Source organism: Leuresthes tenuis, unplaced genomic scaffold (assembly GCF_036924035.1).
Source record: "Leuresthes tenuis unplaced genomic scaffold, fLeuTen1.0.hap1 SCAF_6, whole genome shotgun sequence".
NCBI classification, from domain to species: domain Eukaryota; kingdom Metazoa; phylum Chordata; class Actinopteri; order Atheriniformes; family Atherinopsidae; genus Leuresthes; species Leuresthes tenuis.
Genome location: NW_027325360.1, coordinates 21,612,052 through 21,639,315, shown reverse-complemented (window position 1 = coordinate 21,639,315; position 27,264 = coordinate 21,612,052). Strand labels below are relative to the sequence as shown.

Below are 27,264 nucleotides of genomic sequence, written 5' to 3'. Positions count from 1 at the left end.
GTAATTGTTGGTATTCTCAGTTAATTTACTCATTGATTGACCATTACAGCTGAAAACATTTTACAGTCTGTGGTAATACATTAAAATAGCTACATCTTGTGATTAAAGTCAAAAGAATTATCTAAAATTGTTATAACTTAAACTTTTACTAAGAGCACCTTCATTAATACAGTTATTTACGTGTAACACAAACAGCCTGCGGTGCCAAACACAACCCAAAGGACTGGCAACACACTGAGCATTTGCTTCAACAATTTCAAAAACAAATGAAAGTAGAAAATGTGACATACAGACAATAGGTGTGTGTAAATCACCTTCTATCATATTCACCACGCAGACAGTCTACCTGATGGAGGGTGGAAACAGGAGTGCGATGGCGATACGATTTGGTCCAAAATAAAGAGAACAAAAACAAAAACACTGCCTTCCAACCCTGGTGCAGAAGGTAAAGAGAAATTACTTTCTAGGATGCCAACATTGTGTGAGGTTCTTTGCTAACACACACTCAAACCAACAATAGAACAAAGGATGGATGTTCTGAGTGAAAGAAAAGTGTCATAGTCAGTATTTTCCACTAGAGGGAGCACAAGCCTTTGGTTTTTTTTTGTCATTGAGCTTCCAGGCCGTTTGGTCCACCTTTTAACGCCGCTGCACAGGCACGGTCTCCCACCACACAAGTTCGTTTTCATGTTGTATCCATACTCAGGCACATTAGAGGAAGGTTAAGTTACAAATATCCCCAATTAAAATCCCTCACACAGGCTGGCACACAGCTCAACTTAAAACGAACTACAAAAAGGTCAAAACGCAGAACTACACAGTTGTCTTTTGGCTGACAATCTGCTGTCCATTTCAGATTAAATCTGCACTAATTGTGATTTCAGGGTAATAAAAGCTATGACGGATTGCTGGTAACATGGCAGAAGAGACATCAAAATATTTTCTCGTTCAGATCCTACATTCGAAACAAGTAATTACAGATATCTTTGAAACCACATACTGTAAACCTGGTAATTAGTTCTGAAGAAAATAGTTGTGATTCCTTTAGCAAGAAAAAAAAAAGAAATTGGCTTTAATATGTCGCACTTGGCTGATGGCTTAGTCGATGTGGCATTCAGCTGCTTCTTAGTGTCTTTGTACAGAGAATGAAACATTAGTGAAGCACAAAAGGAGGGGGGGGGGGGGGGCACAAGGAAACAAACTGATAATCAAGTTAAGGCCATTGTTGTCCGTTTGAACTCCAGAGGAGCTTGCAAAGAGTGGAATCCGTTCAGAGACGCATGAAAAGAGCACTTCCCAATATTCAGCTTTCCTCCCTCAGTCATCGGCGACAATGGACAGAGCGCGCAACTCGCTGAGCTTGGCCTCGGTCTCCCTCTCCCTCTGCTCGTCAGTCAACCCTGCCTGGTCGATCTGCTCTGTTAACTCGCTGAAGATGTTGTACATTTCAGTGAAATAGACAACCTGTTGGGCAGGAAAGAGAGAAAAAAATGTGATAGCAGAACAAATATAATCCTGTCTTTCCTTTGAAAAATAGAACATCTGGGCCGGGTGAATCCACACTTTTCTTAAATGCCTCTCAGGAAAAACTCCAAATGAATATGTGAACTCAACTCACTTTTACTTACACAAGTCTGAAGCTAGCAGCTGGTCTCATACCTCTTCAACCTTCCTAATGAGAAGTGATTTAAGAGGAGAAGAAGAAGCCTACAGAAATCAAATAACTCTGACAAAGCCCCAAAAACCCAGCACTTCGGTGGGTAGTGACCCTGCTTTTCTTTCCCAATCTGAACAAGAGATAGAGTGTTCACTGAGAGCTTTCTTGACACTTCCCACCCCTGCTTCTTCCCCTTAGTTCATGAGTCAGGCTCCCTAGAGAGTTGCTTTGATGATTAATAGACTTTAATCACATTACAAGACTCCAGAAGAGTGGGCAGAGAATGAAAGTACAGGGAAATACAAACCCTTGAAACCCACACGCACATCTCAATATTTATTCATACAGCAATGCAAACGATGCCATGCTCTTGAGAGGGCATCACTGGCGTTTCTGAAACAACAACACTAACTGGGAAAATAGTTTACTCATTCACTTCAAGCGTCACAACCGAGTAAAATCTAATCAACTTGGAACTTCTTCCGCAGCAGAATGGACATTCTCAGCCAAAAAGGAATAAAGTTCAGTCTCTAAACCACCTTGTCCAAGTTTTTTTTAAGTGCCCTGTCTGAAAGACATTGCCTGTTTACACCAATATTTGCCACCTAAACCACATGAGTGGGCCATAAGTGTAGGGTTACCGCTGTTTGTAGGGGTAAAGCGGATACATTTTTTCCCCCGAGAGCAGTTTGTTGAAAGGACCGTCGGAAATGTCCATGTGACCAATTATGATGATATACACCAGATCAGTGTGCCCTTTGTAGCAAAGGCTACTATTACAATTACTCGGGTCACCGCGAGGAGTAAATGCAGCTGACGCAACTGTGAATAGAAACTAATACGAGGACAGGTCATCCGATAAAGTGGAGATTTTATTTACATGATCTGTATGTGCATTTTAACATATCAGTCTTCTTAAAATTCATACTGAGGTTCCATTATGACCGCTCTAAAAAAACACAGCACAAGTTAAGTTGCACTCAACAGTATGTTTTCTCTGTAAGAGAATAGACTCAAAAGCTCCTGTATCATTCGTACAGGTAGACAGATCAGATGGATCTTCTGCTGAGAATGACTGGGAAGGACTTTAATAGTGAAGCTCACAACAAAAGCAGCCTTTGTGCCTTTTTTCTGCTGCTGCGGCGAGAGAGGAGAGCCAAAGATGAAACCAAGCACAATGCTGGGGATCAGGGCTACTGACCACCCACTTGTGGATGTGTAAGTGTGTGTGTGTGTGTGTGTGTGTGTGTGTGTGTGTGTGTGTGTGTGTGTGAGAGCATGTAAATGTGAAAACATTCATTCAATAAAGATAACAGAGAAAACGCCCATTGTGACTTACATGAATCCTTGCATGACACAAAGACAGGTTAAAATATGTGAATTTAATTCCATAAATAGGTGAAGTCAGTTTAGATTTGTTGAAATATTTTCTGTTGGGAATACGTTGGTGCTGAATACAGCCTCAACTCATTTCTAGTTCAAAGTGCATCACAGAACTCTTTAAATGTTATTAAATCTAGATAATCCAGTTGACTAATTAGGGGTGTGTCAGCGACTGTCCCAAAGAGGAAATTACATGGAGTGGCAGGTTTGGGCAGGGGGAGGGGGGGGCACATTGTCACTAACTTCAGACACCCAGCTGCTTTAAGAAAAGCTTCAGGTTAGAGGAAGGCTTGCAGGACTGCAGTGGAGCCAGACAGATGAGGCCTTCCTCGCAGCAGTGTGGGCCGTCACTGGGGGTTAATCACATTAGGACTGCGTGGAAGGAGACAGGCTGCCTGAGTTAAACACACCCTTCATCAGAGACTTTATCTGCTGTTAACAGAATACTGTTGGAAGGGTGTGTCTGTGCAGCTGCGAGGGCCTCTTTGTGTCTGCTTTTCCAGTGAGGTTCACTAACCTGCGCCCGGATGAGAGCCTCAAAGCTTGGCTGGAAGTAGTCAATGCGGCTCTGGTAGAACTTGGGCATTTCATCCAGCAGCTGCTTGTTTTTGGCCTCAAAGTCTTCCCTTACCGGTCGGAGCTCATCTCTTGCCTGGAGTGTGGAGGAAAGAAGGCAAAAAGTCACAAATGGCCTCTTTTAATTCATGTCGTCTTTCACTTTATAGATTCAACATTTTTCAACAAAAATGTTTACGTTGAGTTTCAGATTTAGAGAACATGCACTCGCAAACAAGTGAGTTTTAGGTAAATTCATGACTTGATCCCGCATTAGTGTTCTTTTTCTTATTGTTCCGAAAGATATTTGCCTAATTCCCACGGAGATGCAGTGCAAAAAAGGCTGTAATCACGACCACAGTGAGGAGGAGTGGGTAATGTGGGCAGACTTGGCTGTGAGTGGATACCAGCATCACTGATCTCTGTGTGAATGTATTAGTGGGTAGTCTACTGTAGCCATGGAGTTATGGAATGCACAAAGAATAAGTGTGAGAGGGTGAGAATTTTTATTAAGGGGAAGGGGGAGTTGCAATATTTATACAACAGCATATTGTTTATCAGCTGCATTATGGTATGGTCTCTCCACTTTTTTTAAATTTTTTTTATTCCCCCCTCCAACATGAAAGTTGAAATGCCATCCAAATGTTGTGTGAGGATCATTTCTTTAAGTGCACCAGGATTCTAAGGGCAGAGATGTAGGGGTGTCTTCAATGCTTTGTTCCCCTGACAGTGCTTTTCTCAGTGTGTGTGGGAGGCTCACCATGTGAGGATGTGTTAGAGGCAATAGCACAGGCAACACTGCAGCACTATCTGTGAATGTGTGCGCTGCTGTAGTGGCCTCATGGCGTGTGTATGTGTGTCTACAATTCTCAATTACATGCCTGTAGATGTGCAGCAGTGCCTTTTTGAAAAAGCACTACTTGAGAGCCTGGTAGCTTGCGTGGGTGACGGAGTGCACATGTACAGTATGCATGTGCTCAACTATTTTTGTTCATATCCAGTCAGCATTTGTGTCGTTTTGCACTTATCATGTTCTATCCACAATACACACAACATGGAAGAGCAGGTAACCTCTGCTTCCCCTGCAGTTAGAGGGACCATTTGAGAGAACCAACATGCGCACTTGCAAACTGACGGTACCTGATGTAGTTTGACCATAACTGGCCCCGTTTTCTCTTTCTCTTCATATTTCTCAACTTTGGATTGCAAGCGTTTGTAGTCCTGCAGCGCCTGTTCTCGACGTTTCACTGCCATGTTGAGGCTGGGGAAGACGCCACTGTACCTGAAATGAATTGGCACACAGAAAGCTTAGTGCAACATGGTTTTGAACGCAATGTCTGCAAATGCAAATGCACACAAGTGACGCACAAAGATAAAACCAAAAGAAACACCACAAATTATCAATTATTCCGAGAGAAACTAAACTTACTGAAAACACTGTAGCAGCTTTCTCTAAGCTAAAAAAAAAAATGCATTCAGCACAGCATAAAAACCATTATGGTTTAATAAAATCACTTTCCTTAACATCTTATTGTAGAGGTACTCTCAAACCCCAGAGGACAGCTCTGCATTAAACTTCCTCTCATCTATTATCTAATTACTATAGTTCAGAATGGCATGAAACAATTCATTTTGTGACAATTATCATATTCCAAATGAAAATATATTCTTGCAACAAGAATCCTGGGTCTTGTGCACTAAAAATAGGAAAACATTCATCTGTAACTTAGCAACAGGAGTCTGAGCTTCATCCTGGGACTTGTTGCACTGATTTTGTGGCTGTTTTCAATGGGAATCAGGAATACCTTCAACAAATATATAAGACTTAAAGCTAATAATATTTTATTAAACACAAAACAAAAATAAACAATAAATAAACAAATAAAACACAAGAGTAACGCATTCTTGAACGTATTCAATCCCCATCGTTATTCCTTTAAAGGGTGGTAGATGAGCTCCACATGCTCAAGTTTTGAAAGGTTTGAGATGTGCAACGAACAGTAAAAGGCAGTGAGAAGGGGATGCAAGACGTCAGGAAACTTTAAGTACAATCCCTCTCTCTCTGTATATATATATATATATATATATATATATATATAAATGTATATATATATATAGGTTTAATAGGAGAGGAAAAAATCTTTTTTGGTTTTTTGGTTACGCTAAAACAGAGACCAGTGAAAACATTTTTCATAGGCCGGTTACCAGATTATTCACACAGATGCCAGCTACATGTGAGTCAGCAGTGAAAACAATCGTAATGAAGAATTAGATCAACCTTTTCTGAATGACTCATTTAAAGCATTTTATCAGCTGTGTAGGCACACTACTACAATAGTTTATTATGCGAGCCTGTACCCATAGCATTATTAGCCACAAAATGTGTGGGCTATATGATTTACGTTCCTCTCCATGCCAACCCCTGCCCTGCTCAGTACAGCAGATGAGGGAACCACTGAGAACCTGTGAATTGATTGTGAAATCCTAGATTACAACTGTGTCTGGCATTGCACATCGCACGAAGCCGACGGGGGAAGAGGGGTGTGGGGGGGGACTAAGGCTCAGTCTCAGACAAGCAGGGATTGTTTCCGACAGGAAGTTAAGCAAGGAGTGGTCTTGAAGTGTTTGAGTGACATCACAGGGCTCAGCTCAGCCCAGCCCCACAGCCCACACTCTACCACTATTTATAAAATATAACCCTGGCCCAGTTTACGGTAGGGGTGGATGCCGATCCTTACGTCTACTATCTGCTCCAGTGTACACATACTTGAAGTGCCAAGGGATTATGTAATTGCCCTCTAGGCATGACTGCTCTCTAACATAGTCGTCCTGGCTGATGACAACGCAGCAGCAGCCCAGCTTTTACACCACACAAAGGCTCACAGAATTTTCATCAGTGCCGGTCACCTGGTGTTATTTCCTCATGACAAACCACAACGGCCTTCTGTGAGTGCCCAACAGTGGGACAACACTGCCGGCAAGCCCACAGAGACTTGAGCCCACCACTGTCCCAGGGCTGAGGGAGCAGAAAGAGCCTGCTCCTCATTAACCCATTCCCGTCCGCTGGATGCCTCACTGTTATAGCCTTCTTTGAGTCCCAAGTTGGTAACAGCAACTTAGTCGTCCTAAGTGAGAATATTCACATTCTTTGTATTAGTTTTCTCAAAAACAATCTCGGGCTGGGACATTTCCCTCGATGTCCCAGCCTTGGCTGGACAACCACTGGTCAGCCAGAATGGTGCATATTTACGGTCAGTTTTGAGTGCTGCCTCGTTAGACACTGTAAGAGGGGCCCAATGGTACACCACTGTCCATGTGACAGGTCAGGGTGTGGTGAACAGGCTGGATGGAAATAGCATCTGGACCAGAGTGTGCTTATGAACAGCTGCCAATCCACAGACAGGCAAGCCTGACCCGTCAGCCAAGCCCACGCCTGGTCTAGACACCCTCAGTCTAGGAGGCTGCCTGTTCCTCTCTACTATCACCAAAGCATAACTCACTACTGCAAAGAACACACAACATGCCGCTAGAAATGTGGGAAAGTAACTCACTTATGTGCACATTTCTGCCCGTATACATCAGAACCCCAGATGAAGACTTAAGCTTACATCATTTGGTGAGTTTTGTTTCAGTGCTTACTGTTGAATGCAAAACAGTTTAACGTCTACCTGTAAATGGTTTTCAAGAAAAAATGAATAAATCTTAGCTCCAGGCTCATAACCTGCTCCAGCGGGAAGAGTCTTCCTCTGATAGAGAGGGTGACGGTGGTTTGTCCAGTCCTAGCTCAACCCCCGGGTAGAAGTCTCGAAACAGGCTTGACGTCTGTCTCACCCAAAAGAGCAACGTAGCGGAAAGGGCTAGGTTAAGAGGCCCAGATAACACAAATGCTTTGATACCCACACACTCCCCTCCCCTCACATAAACACAGTGATGTCATTCAGTGACCCCACTGAGTGGATCAAACTCATGTCTGGGCCTAAGAGAAAGAAAGACACTAAAGTAAAAGTGCTTTTACCTTTGTTTACCGTGTGTTTTACCAGACTTGAGTATAAAGGATTGGATGCCAGAATCTTAAATGGCAATCACACATGGACATAATCATAAAACCCAACAAACATACAGCACATACACATACACTAACACACACCACCCAGTGAAAGTATTCCATTAACATAACCGTCTTCTTTTCAACTCTTCTCTAATTGTCTTTACAATGTCACAAGATCAGAGTATTTGGAGATAAGTAAACAACAAAAAATATTCATTAGTGAGAGACTAATGGAATCTTAATGGAAGGTTTAAAGCATGGCAGCTCTTGTAACTTGGTTCTCTAGAAGAGACAGCTTTATAAACTAATGTTGCAAAAAAAGAGGGTAAAAAGCAAAACAGAAAGATCAGTTTAGTTTGGCACTGAAATTTCAACTTACTTCCTCTGCTCTATTTCAGAATCCTGTAAATGCACAAATGCTTTATAGTCTAAAATACCATCTTTGTGAGACAGCACCCCCTCTAAAATCTGGGCTGATGTTTGCATATGTGTGTGAGAGTGTACACTGTCCGGAGACAGTTCTCTTCCCCAACCAATCCACAGCTATGGGCCCAGGAAGCTGGGCCCTTTGCCATATTCTGAGCCTGCCCACACGTCCGCCTGCCGCCCACCAGGAAGAGGAAATTAGAACCATTCCATCCTGTCATTGCTCCGCCACCAGAGCATATGAGGGAGAGAGGGCTTGACACAGACACTGACTTAACCTGGTCATGTTTTCACGGAGTTTTACATTGGTTATTTTCAAAAAATGACAGCATATTTTTAGGGAGAAAGTTACACATAAATTTCTACAGAAACAGATGCTCGTGCTCTCTAAAAAAGCACGTTTAATCCGAGGGGAGGAGCCAAGAGCAGGAAGCAAACCTTAACAAGCATTCCGGAAGATGGGTGGGATAATGTAACCACTCCCTTCGGTACCTCTGGTTTGCATGTGTGTGTGTGTGTGTGTGTGTGTGCGTGTGTGTGTGCACGTATATGTGTAAGCAAAGAAAGGCTTAAGGAATGGAATACCACTCACTGCCTTTCAAATGGGGGCGAATATTAGGAATGAAAACCTAATAAACTGTCTTCCAGACACAAACTCACCGCAGCAGCACCACTCATTCTCCAATTCATTTTAACAAGCTGAGTTACAAGACTGAAGGCCTTCTTGTGGCCCCGTATTACAACTACACTTTCTACTCTGTGTAGAGCAGAGCAAGGTTAAATAATAAAAAGGTTACGGGGCTCTGAACTTTGTCCACCCACAATGCTGAATGACCGCTTAAGGGACATCACGATACAACACACATAATAGAATAGTCTTATTTAATAAATAAATTTTAAAAATCCTTCCGTCATGAGAGTATAAACATTTGTTTTAACTAGAACTAATCAACACTAGCCTTGTATACACAAACTTTTAAAGGCAACAGCAGTTACACAAGAAATTTTAAATAACACTTACTTTTTCAGAGGGTCAATGACCGTCTTCTGAATCTGGTTAACCTGTAATTGAAGAAAAAAAACAGTAAAAACAGTTAATGTATGCAATACTCATAAGAGACGAGATAATACAAATTGTTATTCATTGTCAAATTGAATTACATCAGTCAGATCCAAATAGCTTCTACATCTCTCGCTCATTAGCTGCATAGTAATGCCAACACTTGTGTATACACCAGGAAGAGCAATTAAAAAAAAAAAAGAAAAGGGAAAAAAAAGGAAGACGAAACAGGAGACAAAAAGAACAGGAGCCTTGCAAAGAAACTTTGGTGACGTTGACTCTTATTGTACACAAACCCTGAGGAAAAATCCCTGAATATTCATTGAGCTCGCGATACAAAAGGATAAAACTGTCAGGGGACAAACATGAAAGCAAAGCCCAACTGATTTCAAATCCTGCGCAGGGTGGGCTGCCTTGCAAGATGAAAGTTCTTAACAAACAAACATTTTAACAATAACAGTTTCTATTTTCCAGCTTTCTCCTTCTGGTTGTCAGAACCGACAGGGAGAGGAGGTGAACGGGGGTGTTAAATGGAAGTAAATGAACATCACATCATGAGGCCTCCAGAACCAAGCATCATCAACAGAAGTTAGCACAGAATTAATAAAGTTTCAAACATCATTTAAATTGCAGATTTAAATGATGAAAAAGCAATATAAAAGCAAGCATAACAGAGCCACATTAACAAGACAATCAACTCAAGTGTTAAACGTGCAAGGAACAGTCAACGAGAATTTCAAGAGTGAGATGCGAAGTGACAGCTGCATAAGAACAATGAGCAGCTCCGGTAATCACGCGTTCAATTGCTATTGGAAGGACAGTCAATCACACAACAGCAAGGAAGCAAGATCGCAGCTGTGCTTTGAAAAAGTGCCCTGACCATCTCTGAGAACACACAGCAACACTCACTGCTTCACACAGGCAGATTTACAAGTACAAAATGGTTGATTGTGGTTTGAGGGAAAACAGAGAACCAATAACAAATAAGTACAGGGGAATTCACATTTTCTTTGTTTTACATATTCACACCAGCTCCCCCTCCCCGACTGGAGCTGCGCTGCTGCTTTTAAGGTGAGAGCATGCATCGAGGAGGGAGAATAACAGCGGCATATTTGCTTAAGCATGCTGGTGCCCTCTACCCTCTGCCCCTTCCCACAGAGAGGGGGGGGGGCAGAGCTATTCCTTGGAGGCCCAGCAGAGCCTGAGGCCGATGCTCAAGCAGCAGTCTCCATCAGTGAGTCACGGAGCAGAGGCCATTCCGGCACACAGGCCTCCCAAAAATATACACAGATCGCAGAGGAAATCAATATCCCTCCAAACGGAGCATCCTCTACTGCGCTGCTGCCATCTACACTGGGGCTCAGCTTCGGCAGCAGGATGCCGGCGGGGCTGTGCGCCCTCCTCAGCCCCAGAAATAAACACACAGACCTGGACCGCTGCTGCCTTCATTATCGCAGCACGTTTTATCTGCTGGCTCTCTCACTTGTGGGCCCTGAGGCAGAACATGTTGTCTCAACACGAAGAAGAGCAAAGGGTGGATGCTTTTGTGTCTGTTTTGCTGGAGCAACAAGGTTTGCTGTTGGTGCCGTCAGAATCAACAGCCAGCTTGAAGGGAGAAGTCAGAGTAGTGTTCCAATGAGCTGCGCTGGATTATAAACACCTAGCAAACCTAGAGGTGATGCACACAACAGACTGACCAGAAAGTTCTCACAATCACTATTTTCCCTCAAGCTAACTTTTAGACACTCTACAAAAAGGAGCCACGTAACCCAGTCCAAATTTGGAACAAAACATTGAGTTCAGGCAAAGATTTTTATTTGGTAAGATTGAAAGAAGAGAGGAGAAAATCCGGTGTGGCTGAGCTGTCAAAATCCACTCTTGTGCTGAAGATGTCTTCAAATGACATGAGAGGACCAAACATCACTCGTCCATTTACAGTCAAGTGTGCTTGTCAGCGTGTTTTTCCCCCCTTCAGTTCAGAAATTCAAAGGCCAGTGAAAACGGGGGGAAAAAAAAGTTAATTTGACATTGTACAATATCTGAGGAATGTGACAGTATTCCTGTGAAAACAGTCACAGTGGCAGGAGTGAACTCCTGGGCACTCAACCAAGCCAAGTCCTGGAACACACGCACCCCGGGTCATAAACCACGCGCTCAGCTCAGTCCAACCTACATTTTAGCTTGTCTAGTCACTCAAAATGGCTCCTGTAAAATTTGATGAGCGTTAAGGAAAGCCTGTCTGAAACAGCGGTATTGTAATGCTGAAGAGGCAAGGCAGAGACAAAAATGACAACAACAAAATAGCAGTTACATAATTTCCACCCTGCACTTTCAGCATGTTTTCTATTCAATACAGCAACCTTTCCTTTCTGTCAAAGTAGAAATGAAGTCCTTTACATCATACTATGCCTGAAGGGCAAAACATATTCAGCTTACTCTGTGATGACATTCGGGTCTTTATTTGGGTTGAGGCATGGACATCGTTCACTCGCACCCTTTCAGAACAGGTTGTTCTTTGATTTTCGACAGAAACTGCCCACAAGTTTTCACAGAAAACACAAAGCAAGCCTTCTCAAGCAAATAGGTCCATTTCCAGGCGACACATTGGTCTGAATTCTTGCAATGTTACTATTTGGCTTTGCTGTGGAATAATACAATTATCCACCATTTTCAAAGGTGTTTGAAATGGTTAATTTTACCTTTTACCTTTTTTTTTCCTTATTGGATAATTATTGTGGGAAAGGTTATGAAATTATTCTGGTTATCAATATCTGAAAATAAATGGAATAATTTTGAGGCAAAATAAGCTGTGAAAAACCTAGCCCACCTACTAGCAGGGTAATGACTCAAAAAACAAAGATGGAAAATAGTCAATCGGTTTATGCCTTAGTGTGATCTACTGTTCTCTCCTGTATTTTTTTCCTCTTTAAGTGTCTACCCTTCGCAGCGTAGTGCCTTGAGGATGCACACATGCGCTGCCACTATGATTCACAATACAACTACCTGTGGCAATGATTCCAATCAAACACTGAAGTGCACAAGGCAAATAAACCGAAGAGGCCAAAGAATAGATATTCAGAAAGTACAGCTGTGGAGGAGCTGTAAAAAAAAAGAAAAAATTCAGAATATGTATGATAAGTCCTTGGAAAAAAAATAAAATAATACGAGGGCAAGAAGGATCAACGACAGAAAAGATGCCTTTATGATTAACAAATGCAGAAAATATGTCTCACCCAAACAAAGAATATTCACAACAAAAGTGCACACAGAAAGACGTGGATCCTATCTATGAGTGTTGTTCTATTCAGTTCTACCAAAAAATCTGTAATACTACTAATGAAGCTTACATTGTTTTCCTCCTTTTAAGCTTTTTATAAAACCATTCTGTACGCAGTTGCTGTTGTCTGTGCAGGCAACGAGCTTTTGGCCATATCACTTAAAGACTATATGGAGACCCATCAGTTCGTAAAAATGTTCAAACAGAAGATAAATGCTTGTTTAAGTGAGCAATGCAAGCAATAGTGCGTACTTGTTCACAGGCTGTGAGTAACTCCTATGAATTTTGCGCCAGGGCAAATTACCCTGTTGAGTAAAGGCCCCTCCATTGTAGTTGAGTTATTTTAGACAGCAGTGAGTCACAAATGCATCAGTTTTCACAGCTGATAACCAGTAGCTTCAGCTTATAGTGGATGATACCACAGATGCTTTTCAAAAACAGCAGAAGGAAAGACATAAGGATAGTTTTTAGTATACAGGCAGCACAATATTGACAAATATGAAAGCATCCAATTTTGACAGAATCTCAACTAACTTCCCCCTTTTCTGGAGCTCAAAGAGAATACAGAGAAAGACAGAAAAATGGTGAGAAAAGGCTAAAGATGATGGGTGTAGAAATGAGTCTAACCTTCTCCTGGTTAAAGGTGTCCATCCGTCTCATGGCTGTGTCTAAAGCTGCCATGGACTCCAGGAAGGCCTGGTCCTGCTCACACAGTGGGTTACTCAGCAGATCGGCAGAGATCTTCACTGCTGCTTTGGACATGGCTGACAGCCACAAACACAGAGAATACTATTAAACATAGTTAAATGACTCAGTGAAAACACTTTAAGGATCTTCAAACATTGTCGTTTTAAATATTCTTAAACCAAACAGTCACCAGTATATCAAGAATCTTTCATATCACGTTATGGCTTCTCGGTCAAACGGCTACTCTGAGGAGATGAGAAATGGTTTTATAGAGATCTGGAACAGTCATTGGTCTGTCTTTTTTTTCTTTTTTTTAACTCAACTGAGATTATTTTTTACAAATCAATTATAACCGTGTGAAATTTCTGCATCTTTTACCATTGTTTTACCATTTCGACTTTCTTGGCTGCTCACACAGATGTTATTAAAGGGTCAGGAAAATCAAAAAGTGACCTGAGTATCACAAGCAGTGACATTAATGTCCATAATCATCCAGCACTGACACGAGAGGAAACCAGTTAAGGTGCGAAGTATTTCATTTTAAAAGCTTAGTCACTCAGTGCGGTTACATGCAGGCAATCGGATCGGATTAATGGCTAAATCACAATCAGATTGAGTTATTCGGCTCATGTAACAAGCTTAATCCGACAAGAAATCGAATCGGATCGGGTTACTTAATTGAATTAAGACCCTGGGATAACTCGATCCGATTGCCCACTTAACGTGCCTGGAGACAGTGGATTGGATCGAGCGTTCTGCACATGCTCGAGACTTTTTCCTGCGATCGTCACCCGGAAGGTGAAGGAGACGATATTTCTGTTGTTGTCGCCGCCGTCAGAAAGAAACGAACAACGCGATGGAGAATGCGCCGTTGTGCATGGCGTTTGTGCCATAACCAGCTCATCACAAATGTAGAGGGACGCAGCTTCATCTTGCTCTTCGTTCGCCATCTTTCTCGAATGCCTTCGTTTTGCTGTTGTTGGTGGTGAAGACGTCAACCGGAAGTGGCTCTATTAGTGATAGTTGAACTGGGTACAGCGCCACTTATCTACTGTGGTATTGCATGCTTTGTGCCAGTGATTCGATACATTCAACACCATGTAACAAAGGATAATTACCCTTACTCAGATAAGGAGCATAACCCAACTATAGCTATAATCGAGTTACTCTCATCATGTAAACCCACTGAGTGCCGACCAGCGAGTCCTGTCATTTTCCCTGACTGCAGGGTGGCCAGGTCTCCACTGTGGTGGTCCTCAGTGTCATTCGGATGACTCAAGTGAGTCATCCCACAGACGGACACCGACCCAACCACCTTGGACAGCAGCTGGCAGTGGTGGTTTAAACTCAGTGAGACTGCACACTACAACGAGGGCTACCGCTTCCAGCTGCTGTCCAAGACACTGGAGTTGGAGTCTCCAACCTCACTTGACAATCAGCTCAAAGACATGCAGTGGCATGGAGGAAAGGAAACATAGAAGGGAACAAGCCGGGACCTTCTGTCCTCAGTTACGCCCGCAACTTTCCTATTCTTCTGTAATCCGAGTGATATTATTATCATGATTAGTCCTGTCAGATTGTCCGTCACTTACTGATTTTCAGTGAGTTCAGTAAAGCTCTGAATATCACTACCCCTGACTAGAATAGTGTATCAAACGCAGTGCTGACATGCAGAGTAGGTATACTTCTTTGCTGGTAACAGTTGGTGGAGATGGGACCTGTGCAACAGATGGAATCCATTAACAATAATGAGGCCCTGACAGCTATGACACTTTGATGATGCAGACATCAATATTCCAGAGCACAAAGGAGAGGAAATGAAGGAGCCTCTTGCTGATCCATCCGTCCCCGCTCCTCCACCCCCACAACTGACTATTTACCACAGGCCATGTCTACTGCTACTCCCCAAATACACAAATCCAAAACCAACAAATAAGCAAATAAATGTAGAGTAAACATGGTTTCTGTTGCTGACAAATGCATGGATAAATGATAACAAAGACCATATAACCTAAACGAGCACTACGCAAAAAGGAGGACAAAACCCACCCGCACTGATAGCCTGTGAAGGAAAGACTGTAAAGGAAAATTTAAGCAAGGACTCATAGTCACTTACTGTCTTATCTGTCATGCAATTTGGACAGTTAACACACCACAGATAAACCAAGAGCACCAAACATCTCTCTATCCCAGAAAAATCTGCCAAGCCACATCAACTATGTTGGCGAACAAGTGGAGATCAATGGAAAATCCAGCAATAACACAAAAGTTGCTGACAGGACACACCTAAATCAGCCTCCGTGCTTTTCTTCATGTCTTTGTGAAGCTTCTTCGTCTGATCCTCCAGTCTGTTGGACAAGCAGAAGAATGATTTTCAGTCAGCCTCTTATCTAGTACAACATTGAATCGTTAATTTGGATATTCTACAGTTTATCTATAAAAATCTATCTAATAAATGATCTAATTACACCTAACATGTTGATGTAGACAAACACATATGGTAATTGACAAAGAAAACACCAATCGAGATAAAATTGGTGTAGAAAAATATTGTTAAAGTGAGAATTAAACATTTAATTTCAATGCCTCAACATAAAATCTGTTTGCTAGTTAATACATGGGCTTGTTCTCGTTACCGTCAACTACTTTTCTCCTCTAAGGCATTAATGTCTCCAATCTTTCAACAGCACAAATTCCACTGATGGGTGTTAAAAAGGCAATTAACCAACTATGGAGGCTGAAAACTGACGCAATTCATCATATCAATTAGGGCAAGCAAGGGATTTAGGATCTCCCAAGAGACAACTATCACATCACTTTGCCGTGTTTGACGAAAAATGGAATGTTGTGGGGTTTTCCATTTCAATCATTCGGCTATTTCAAAACTGTATATCAAAAAATAAAGTACATCTGAGGAAACAAAACATATGCCGAGTTAATTCGACATAAATACAGCATAATACCCATAATCATAAATGGTTCATTCTAAGAAGTTGCAAAGTATTACCAATTCTAAATGTTAACTGGAGAAGCACTAACATGACCACAGTGAGAAACACATATGATAAGAAAAAAAAAAAAAGGGAAACGTCCACAGACACCTCTATTGTTTCTCTCACAAATTAGATGTAACTGGGTGTCACAAGCCATATTAACCTTCTGAAGTAATAAAAATACGCTTTTCACACTTCATGCATTTTACTCATTTAGAAATGAATATTTCTATTTGCAGGAAACAGCGCGCACTTCATAGCCAACAATAATCCTGGCAGGATATTTGATGGTGCGTCTTTCTTCCTGCTTTAATATACTTTTGCACAGTAAAGACATTTTCTGGGCAAAGTTTCATTTAGATCCGAACAATGAACGAGTTCGCTGCTTTTTCTATTATGTTGGAAACATCTGAAGGCCATTTAAATCCTGACACGAGAGAGTTTTCCATGCAGTTATCATATTGCAGATAGGTTCTGAGCCATACCTGCAAATAGGAAATTGCTTCTGACATTGTTATAAACATCTGGAAACGCTGATATGTGGTCGGTTTTATCATTCGTCTCTGTGAATGCAGCAAGCAGATACAACTGAAAATATGACACAACTTGACTCTGTAATGAAGGGTTACAGCGCTTAACACAGAGCATATACACCAGTTTAGCTTCTTCTAGTTAAGCTGACGGTATACAGTTGAGAGAAACTAAATAACACAAACATGAGGTGACATGACAAATAACAGTACAATGAGAAACCCCCACCAGTCACAGGGACCACAATGCACCCGATAGTTGGTGAAAGAATCTAACAAACTAAAGTGCTTTGAGAACAATGCCGGTGCATTCCAAATGCACTCTTGTAGTGCTTGTTTGTGCAAGTCAAACTCATGTTCCAGACACTACCTCCTACATAAAAATGTGTTGCACAATACTGGTGCATCTCCTCTACTCTTTCAGCACACCAACAACGAGAGAGACAATCTGGATGAGCATCAGGTGAACGCCAGCACTCTCTTTCAAAAGGTGCTAATAGGGCAGCCTATTGGAACAGCTGATGCTCCTTGCACCAGTGCCCCAATGTTAGGCCTGTGAAGCCACAATCATCATGCCTCTTTACCAAGTGAAAACTGGTAACACAGCGATACATTTTAGCATTTCTTTCAAGCACAAACCCCAGGTATGACACCTGCTAATGAACACGCATTCCACCACACCTGAAAATCCACACAGGATTACGTTTGTGTCAATGCTAATCAAACAACAATCAAGTCAGCCACTGTAATTCCTTCCATTTGTCTGTTAAAAAACAATAATTACTTTTCCATTCACGAAGGAGAGCAGTTTATTTTCAGCAGATAGAATGTAATAATACTAAAAATGTACCTCAAGAGGTATCAAAAAGTTAATGGGAGAAAAATGATTAAGATTTTGTTGTTCAAAAGTCAAATACAAGCAAACAATTTGGTACATCCAGATTTTCTGTACTTTTTATGGGTCATATGAAATGTGCAACAGAGCACATCGAACAATCATTTCAGACTAAACTGCTTCTAGAGACGGTTCGGGGCACAAGCTAGAGCAAGCTCTAAGATAGTCCTATAAAGGGAATGCACATGATGTCTTCAGACATGTGACTGTACTTGGGTTATGTCCACTATGTCCACTGACCAGCTGGAAAACAAGTCCTAAAAGGGAAACTTTAGTATGATCGACTACACCAACATATTGAGCAAGAAGAGAATGTTAACTTTTTACAGACTTCATTAAAGAATATGTTGAAACTTTGACTGCAGGTTCAAATCTGTCTGTGTACATCCAGAATATAAATTGGGTCCTCTACCTTTTTTTGCTGACATATCCTGCTTTGTATGTATGAACAGGCACAAAGATATGTATATGCCTTTTTCAGTGTAAAAATTAGGTGCGTACAATTTTAGGAAAGACGATTTATGACCAGATGTTAATGTAACTGGTCTCCCAGTTCCTCTGAAGGTCGCAAGAATCCTTGTTGAGACCAAAAGCCTTCAGTTTAGATGACATTCACTTGTCATACCCATGTTGAAAGGATAGAGACGGCAGCCATATTGAATACCGGTACATTGCAAGTCGGTGCAAATCCAGCAAAGAACTGGTTTGGTTGTACACAGCAAGGCACATCATTATGTCACTTTAAATGTTCTTCCAATGGACAACTGAACCTCCCTCCATTACTGATATCATTCTGAATTACTGTGCAGAACCACATTGCAAGAAGAGTTCTTCACAGACCACAGTGTCTCCGTAGTTTTCACTGCAAACCAATGTCTTAATATCTCCAGTCAAGTTTATAAATGCTGCTTTAAAAACAGTCAATGTTTGTAAAGGCTCTTTGCAACTGGCCAACCGTAGTTTCCAAATGCAGGCTGTTATCTAAGCCCAGCAGAGCTAACAGGATTTATACATGCTGATTAGGGGGAGCTCTATAAATGCCAGCTGGTGAAATTAAAACACAGATGACCTGTCCAGGGTGTACCCCGCCTTTCGCCCAGTGACAGCTGTGATAGGCTCCGGCTCACCCAAAGAACCTGAACTGGCTTGAGCTGCTACAGAAAATTGACGGAGGGTTGGATGGAAGTAAAATACCCGCTAATGGATGTAAATGTAGCTCCAAATGTGGTTTAAACTTCGGCTGGAGCACAGACTGTTAATCCTGTTCTATGCAGCTGATTGGGTGGCGTTCGCTGGCTATTCTAAAATATAAGACAGCTGGAAAAAGAGAGGAATACTGATCTTGTGTTGTTCCACTATTGCTTTTACTTCACATCCACTCTGAAGTTCAGTTTTTTGTTGTAAATGCTACAATAGCTAGAGATCCCACCCCAGGCAGCTGATGTGAATTATCCTTTGCTTTTGTCCAGCAGAAAGTTTGTGTTGTAGCACCAGTTTTTGGGGGTGGAGTCAGTGCCTTTGGTGGCCACAACAGACAGAACTGGTTCTAAGTTAGGCTGTAGCTCGGAACCATCACTGGAGCCACTTTGGTGTAAAAAGCCTCTGAAATTTACAGGCATACAGTCTCCAGTTCACCATATGTTTTTATCATTTCAGTGATTTATTGCTGTTGACACAAAAGGCCACAGTAAATGCTGTAGTTGGACACTAAAGCATAGCTTAGTTATTTATGCTGTACCTATTTGTATAACAAATTTACATGTCTCATCTTGCAAATTACAAATTCAGAAAAAAAATAAAGAAAACACGACTTTTGTCAGATTTTTGTTGTATTTAAAAACTTCAGTATCAGTATTTTGCCCAGACATCTTGTATCTGTCACCTTCTACTTTGTATGAAAAGCATGCCGCTGTGCATATGGAAATGACATGAATCCATGTTTACTTTCATAAAAAAAGTTTAAAAAAAATAAAAAAAATAAAAAAATAGAAACAAGATGTCAAATCAAGCAAAAATGTCTTTAGACAGCGGACAGAATTCCTAAAACACAAAATGCAGTTTATGCCTGGAAGTGTGCTACTATGAGGCCACAGATGCACCGCAAGGTGTTGATATGGATCTCTAGGGTGGAGAACCTTAATGTCTGTACATGCCTGCCGCTCTGACTCATCTATAAAGGTCTATTGGCACCACACCTTCTCGATGAAGGGCCCTCCTACTCAAAAAAAACCTGAGAGGAAAACTGTGCTCCCACTCATTCTGCTGGGCCCTCAGGGAGTTTCTGTGACCTAAGGTCTTTGGTTTTTAAAGTGCTGAACCTCCTAATTTTAACAGAAACAGTGAATAACAACTATCAACAGCTTTATAAGAGAGTTGTTGTAACAGTGGTTTATGTCACTGACAAAAAACATTTATAAATACACTGCTGTACAAACGTGGATATTTTCAAAATTCAATGTTGAAAAAAGTAAGTGGTCAAACTCGGCAAAACAGGAAAATGGAACAAAGAAAGCGTATGTGAAATAAGAAGTACAAAATACTAAAATATCTTTCTGTTAAATAAAATAGTATAAGACAAACCACCCCTCCAATTTGCAGAGATCTGGGAAATGATATTTTCAGATTTCTATCAGTTTATATGTATTTAATGATAAACATGATACATCTTAAAAAAACAAAAAAAAAACACACATATTGAATAGTCAATCATTTATTGTATTCTGGTGAATGTTTGCTTTTTACACTCCTATTTTGGGCAAAATATTCAGACAATGAAGGCAAATGTAAAAGTATAACTGGTGTCTAGAAATACATTCTTTTTTAATGCGAGTACATGCATGATATGTGAGAAAACGCCTTTCATCAAACCCAGGAAACACGTTTCACACACATGCATCTCTAACACATCGGTCAAGACTTAATATACTGTGAAACCAGTACTAGAGCCACAATATCGAAACAGACACAAAACATCACACAATCCTTGATTAAATATACAAACTTACTTTTGGAGTTTATCATATTCTCGCTCGAAGTCTCTTTCAACCTAGAAAAAAAAAAAAGTATGTATGAATGCTACAAACAGCAACAGCTTGTCTTTTACTACTAAACTACCGTCTCATATTTACCAGAGGAATTGACAGCATAAGCAGCCAAGACAGTGGAGCAGGGGCTCGGACAGTTGAAATATAGGATGTAGAGTAAATAAGGACGCCAGGGCCAATATGAGTAAGATGTGGGTCCTTTGTCTACTCAACCTGTTTTAAAACGGTAATGGGTTCATTTAAGATGCCTCCCGTTAGACATGGCTCTTGGTTTTTGAACCTGTTTTCATCACCCTCACCTTTCATCACAGGATTTTTCCACGAACAAGCAGTCGAAGAAAAAAAGACGTTGCACAATGTTTCAAAAATCTTTTCAATTACTGGTGTTGCAGTTTAAGTTTAACTCAAAGCGCAACTTAAAATACTTGAATGGAAATCAATTTTTCATTGTGGAATCAAACACTGGACATAGATCCAAACACCATCAATCCTGTGAACTACGCCGATTCATATTAAATAATAAGCAGATGAAGCTAAAGCTTCAGTTCTCTAGCACTCCAACTTTTCCTCTTATCAGTCACTTAATTTAGTTTAATTTCTGATCACATCTCATCACCAAAACCTGGTGGGACTGTGAAGTTGGAGGTTATATGATATAAGCTGTTCTATACATGACGCCCCCTGTGTCTGAATGAGGCATAATATAGCTTGTTCTTCCAAATCTTTAAAACATGTCAAACAAGCTCCAGAGCCCTAATGGGTTCCTGTCTTGTGGTTCTGTGGGCTTCTGGATATAAACACGGTGGCAAAAATAATAAAGGAGACAGTTGACACAATGTGGACCTTCTAACTGGGCTGCCTCTAACCCACACCATGGTTTTTGCTTAGGATGGCACAGGAAGTTGGAAACCCGGTCAGTCACCGCCGGGCCACAAACCTATTACAGTGGAAGTGGTTTTTGCAAGCAAGGGGAACTCCCACTCACTGTCACTTCAAGGTAATCACTTCTGCCCCCTGAAATGGCTCAAACAAATTGATATCAAAAAAGTCTGTTGGCTATAGCAAAATAATGACAGTCTTTGGACAACTCGTCATGGTGCTATGTTTATGTTCCATAAGTAAAAAAAAAAAAGAAAAGAATTAAAATACTAAAAAAAATAAACAGTTTCTTCTTTTAAATCTCAACACTTTTGAGTGACGTGCAAATGGAGCCAAAGTTTAGACTTACAGTTTTTGAGACAATCTGTTTTTTCGGTTGTCCAATCTTGAAGGGAATCCTGAAATGACACAAAGAGAAATGAGAGGTGACAGACATAAGCCAGTAGAAAATAACTGCTAAAAGGTGAGATTATCAAATGCTTAGATTGTCATCGGCTGCATGATGCCTGTGCAGAGGTCAGTGCAGTTCTTAGGGTGAGCAAGCACCTTTTTAAGATCAATGCCAGAAAGTAGGAGGTTGTCAATCCCTGTTCCTCTCAAGTATGCAGTCAGTGTCATGTACATTAACTTCATATCATCACTGATCACATCTGGCTCATTGCGAGCGGATATCACACAGCAGAAGTGCTCGTGCCCTTTTCTCTGTGTGGTTTTGCAGCTGGCAATCAAACACAGATGCATTATTGTGTATCAGGGATATTGTAAGCCTTGTCCAGAATGTCAGGCAGGAACCCGCATATGCTGGGACTTAACAAGGCAAACCCCAGAAAATAAACAGTACCAAAAGATGTCACGTGGTTTAGTGCATCTGGAAAAGCTGCGCGCAATTTCATAATGAAATAACTTTTCTTCACTCGTGTAACTCTAGTTTTGGTAAGAGAAAAAAAAGAAGAAACATGCTCCTTCTTATTCAAAACACAGTCTTTTATCCCCATTTCAAAAACCTGCACATGCCTTAATAAGTTGCTGCCAAGCATCACAGTGCCTTGGATACCCATGACAGAAAACACCACCTTACCAATATGACTGACTGTAGGTTGCTATTGATGTGGCACTAATGGTTTGAATCTAAGCTATATGATGGACAGTTGCTGCTGACAGGCAGGGTGAGGCAGCAGCTGCGTCAAAAGAAAGGTGTGTAGACTAATGAGATGGAAAAGTGAGGGTGTGATGTAGGGGCTCGTTGTGCAACCGGAGAGCGCCACTGATGTGTAGATGTGTATCTCTTTGACAACAGCTCAATCAGAAACTCTGCGTGGTCAAATAACAACCAGATTATTATAGTAAAAAGAGGAATGAAAAAAAAAAAAAAAAGGTTTCACACGTGTTTCAGGCAGAGAGATCTCATCTGATTTGCTCGTTCTGTGGTGTACTTTAGGGGTGACACTAGGTTTTAATTGGCCTGTCCATGTTGTGACGATCAGTGACGATCTGAAAAAGTACTTTCACAACCTGAATGGAAACGTTTTGTTGATTTTGGCTAAGGAAAGAAGTTTCACCCTATGTCATAGTTTTGCTAAACCGACATGGAAAATACCCAAAGAAATTACTAAGCTATTTTTATATGACTCACCGTTCTTTGATTACCTGAGAGATACACAATGATGACACACTGACGTACGTACGTAGCCTTCAGTGAAATATGTGAGGGATTCCTGCCCCAGAATGCAACAGTTGCATCATTTAACAGTGGCCTCTAAGACTAAATTTAGGCCTCCCTTAGCAACAACAAATCTTGCAATATATTTTACCATAAGATTTCAAACAAGACTGCCACTTAAGAATCAATTTGGCTGAGTTGGACACTTTCAAATCATCAGAAGTTTAGAACTCAAACTAGTTGTTAGTGTTGAACGCAGATCCCAATAACCAGTTCCGTCAGTGCTCTCAAGCTTCTACTTGTTGTGACAACTGCTCCACTCACATTGTTAATATTTCGAGTTTGTCACGCATGTTCTTAGGATTTATCTGCAAATCAATTTAAAGTCTTTGAGAGATGAACAAACAAACTCAGGCAGAAAATACAATTACACATAGAGACCAATACAGAACAAGCCGAATATTTTTTTTATTTTTTTTTTTAACACCTCACTGTGAATTAGAATATATCATTCATCTGAGGGCGAAAGTTTTCTTTTTTTTAGTTAGGACTCTTTTAGTATGCCTTTGTATGATGACTTAAATGTTTTATGATGCTGTCTGTGTGTAAAACAGGAGTCTTAAACTAAAAAAGGTTGAGCATTTTATGACTGGAATTTCAGGGAACAGATTGGAATGTTTTCCACCAACATGAAGAAAAACATTTTGAAAGGAGCTTTTCATGTTTGTGTTTGGAAGAAAAATGTGACTTCTACTGCAAAAAGCCAAAGAACGATTTAGGTATAAAGATTGCAACGGGGCTTCATACAGCTATCGATGCATAATGAAACATACACTTGAACTGTTATGCTGTAAATGATCATCTCTTTTTTTAAATGTTTCAGCAGGGACAGTAAAAGCACCCCTATAAAGAGCCAAAGAAATGGGGTTACAATCTTTACTTACTCATTAAAAATGGCAAACACTGAGGGAAGTGTGCCTTGGGAAGTGAGGGGGAAACTGCTTTCAGAGGGCGAATATTATGAAAAGGGAAGATGGTAGACACCATGAGAATCACTCCTAATGTTTCCTCGAAAAGCAGAATTTCTGTGGGCCCTGTTTCTGTGAACCTAGAACGCAGTACAAAAATCCAGCCTAACAACAGCTGAAGCTGAAAAATTGGAAAATGCCAACATTTCTGGAAACTTAGGTTACACCTGGTCATGACGGGCGCTGGTTGAAAGATAAACGGGGACAGGACTGGGGCTCTCTATAGCTCAACTGGTTACAACTGGGAGCTGTAGCTCCTTGATGCCCACATTCAAGTCTTGGCTTGTCACCCTTTGGTGCATGACTTCCCCACTCTCACTGGCCAAATAAAGTGAGCCCCAGACATCCTTAAATAATGGCAATAATAATAATTATATTTTTTTCTTCTTGAAAAGGGATAGAAATATTGGAAAAATTACAGAAACTTGATTCTGTATTGGACTTTATTGGTCATATTGAGTCACTGCCCAGTTTTGGCCAAGATTGGAAGATTAGAAACAATTACTTTACACATTTGAAGTCATTATAAACAAATGGGTTAACTTTCATTTGCAGAGGTATCTGATCTGTGCTCTCATATGGCACACATAACTGCCATCATGCAAGTACGTAGGCAAGAACAAAGCCATAACAGTCTCCCTTATCCAGGACACATTATGCAGTAGCTTGAAGAAGCAATGCCTTTTCACTTAAACTGCAAATGTGTACACCATTAGAGAGATATTGCATCATTTGATCTCAGATATTCCATCGAGCACAAAGGGCTGGTTGAAGATGTTGGGAAGTGGAATTGTTTTGATGATGACCCCAAAGTCAATCCTCTAACGTCATAGGACCAAGTGTGCAGGCCCTGATGGAATGCATCAGTCAGCAAAGCCCATAAAGGACTCTTTTCAATGGTAGAGCACTCCACTCTTGACCTTGTGTTTGGCAGTGCATAATGGCAGAAATTTTGCTTGCCAGCTATTGACTGTTTGTCTGTACCCAATGACGCTATCTTGCTTATAGTCTTTCCTGAAAATGACTCTGAGACTGTGTAATCCATTACAAAGCTAGTTACAAACACATAACAGATCCACTGAAAAAGTTCTTCATCATCTCCTTTCGAAACTGCATTCATGAATAGTGAACAGGGGATTATGGAAACATCTTTTTAAGGTCGAGTTCTTTTCAGACATGGACTACATACCCATGTGTTCAAAACTTTTACATGTATCTGTGACATTGGCACAGAGAGTCACGGAACAGTACATCAAGTTACATATAAGCCCACAGATGTACTTCAACATGGCATAAAATCTAGGGTCAATGCATCAATGACACAATGCTTCAAAATGGACCTCTGAAGTTTTGAGGTTGGAGCATTTCTCTTAAGTACAGATTGTGTGGTAAAACTTAAAAGACACGAGGATAAAAACTCAGAAGATGGTGTTTGAGTGCAGCACTGGGAGAAGGCAGAGCAGTTTTGTCTGTTTGGGAGTATATCAGAGAGAGTGAACTTTGCATGAAGCCAAGGCGCACAGTGCCAGGAATAAGAAAATCAATTGCTGTTAGCAAAGTTTTACTGAGGTAAGCTGATGCGAATAAATGAATGTATGGGAAACACGACATTCAGCTGATAAGAGGTCTGAATCTTTACGAGCGTCAGGATTTGATCAATTGCCTCTAAAAGATCCATCACAATGTGTTGCATCTCCATATATCTGTATAACCACTCATAGCTATGAATATTTAATGCTTTAAAAAAAATTCTAATACAAACCACTGTTTTTAATAGTACCAATGTAATTGGTCAACTCTGATAAAGAGCTACAGATCTTAAACAGTAGTTTAAGACTGTAGGGGAAAAGTCAGCACCTGGGATAAGAGATTCCCTTAACATTCATCTGAACATATTGCTCAGTCATTTGTCTCATAAAGGATTAGACAAGTAAAATACTTGGAGTGGAGCAACATATGTGCAATTTTATCAGATGCATTTTGTATGCATTGCTAGTGCGTCGCCCAGCAACAGCAACATAGAACTCATAATTCCGTGGGATACACCGTTGGTTGCAGTCACACCATCTTCCACAAGCATGAGGTTGCAGCTTTTACTGTCTCCTAAGTCACCTTTATACGTGAAAACTTACAACATCATCTCAACAGTCTTGTACACATCTATTAAACAGGCTGCAAGAAGTTCAGAAAGTAATTGCAGTGCTGTTATTCTTACGTGTAGTAGGTGTGACTAATGTGACTAACTCTTTTATTGAGAGAGTTCAGAGTAATATAGTAACTCTGACATAATCTGTTCCCACTGTCTCTTTGGAGCAATGCAGCTACATGACATATAGTAAGTCCTATGTAAGAGAACTAACTTTTTGGTTTTACACTCATAGGTTTTGTGCTGTCCACTGTCTTTACTCACGGAAGTTAATTCTACAGCTCTATGAAAAAATAGAAGTAATTTAGAAGTACATGTTTTTAATCTATACAGAAATAAATACTTTGTCAATATAATCATACCCCTAGCTTATTTGGGTTTAAAAAAAAAATTGTGCATCACAACAAAAAGTGACATCTCGGAATGAACCATTTGATGACACCAACAATTCAGATCCAAAGGACAACCACTTTACTCTGACTTACTTACAAAAAAAGAGCAATCCATTATCAGATTTGTGATAACAGGCTAACATAATGTTCAGAATTTTTGCTTGAAAAATTAAATGAATTCATATGTGGTCAGCAAGATTGTTGAAAATGGACTTTCCTTTAAATTAGGTCAAATTTCTCCCCTGTTCCAGACAAACTTTGTGTTTATCTTCTTGCTGGTAACATCAGACACATTTTCCCATTGATCAGCAGCCATTATACTGTCACCCGGGTGACATACACAGTATGCAACAGTACACACAACAGACTTCTCCTGGGCTGCAAATTTGTTAAGGCAAGTGAAAAGTGTGTCAAAGTAACACCCATGTCAATGTCAGCATGCAGGTATTTCCTGCAGAGCAATGCGTTGCAACAAGATGAGCAGTATTACTCACTTTACCTGACAGCGGTTTTAATGTTGTGGCTGATTGGTGTAGAATGCCATTACTCATGCATTAATGTAAAAGCAGAATTTCTATTGTAACTGGCTAAGATGAAACTCATT

The 27,264-nt window shown here is 40.7% G+C and overlaps 1 protein-coding gene across 1 annotated transcript in view; it reads right to left on the bottom strand.

Annotated features, from left to right (window-relative positions):
- Positions 1–4: 4 nt before the first annotated feature.
- Positions 5–27,264, bottom strand: part of bin3 (bridging integrator 3) — a 29,430-nt gene continuing 2,170 nt past the window's right edge. The window contains exons 2-9 of the mRNA XM_072388186.1: positions 21,784–21,832; positions 20,517–20,557; positions 15,380–15,441; positions 13,034–13,170; positions 9,091–9,131; positions 4,736–4,877; positions 3,558–3,692; positions 5–1,464 (exon numbers count right to left, since the gene is read on the bottom strand). Coding sequence (XP_072244287.1) covers positions 1,318–1,464; positions 3,558–3,692; positions 4,736–4,877; positions 9,091–9,131; positions 13,034–13,170; positions 15,380–15,441; positions 20,517–20,557; positions 21,784–21,832 — 754 coding nt within the window. The 3' untranslated portion in view covers positions 5–1,317. The remainder of the gene's footprint in view (positions 1,465–3,557; positions 3,693–4,735; positions 4,878–9,090; positions 9,132–13,033; positions 13,171–15,379; positions 15,442–20,516; positions 20,558–21,783; positions 21,833–27,264) is intronic.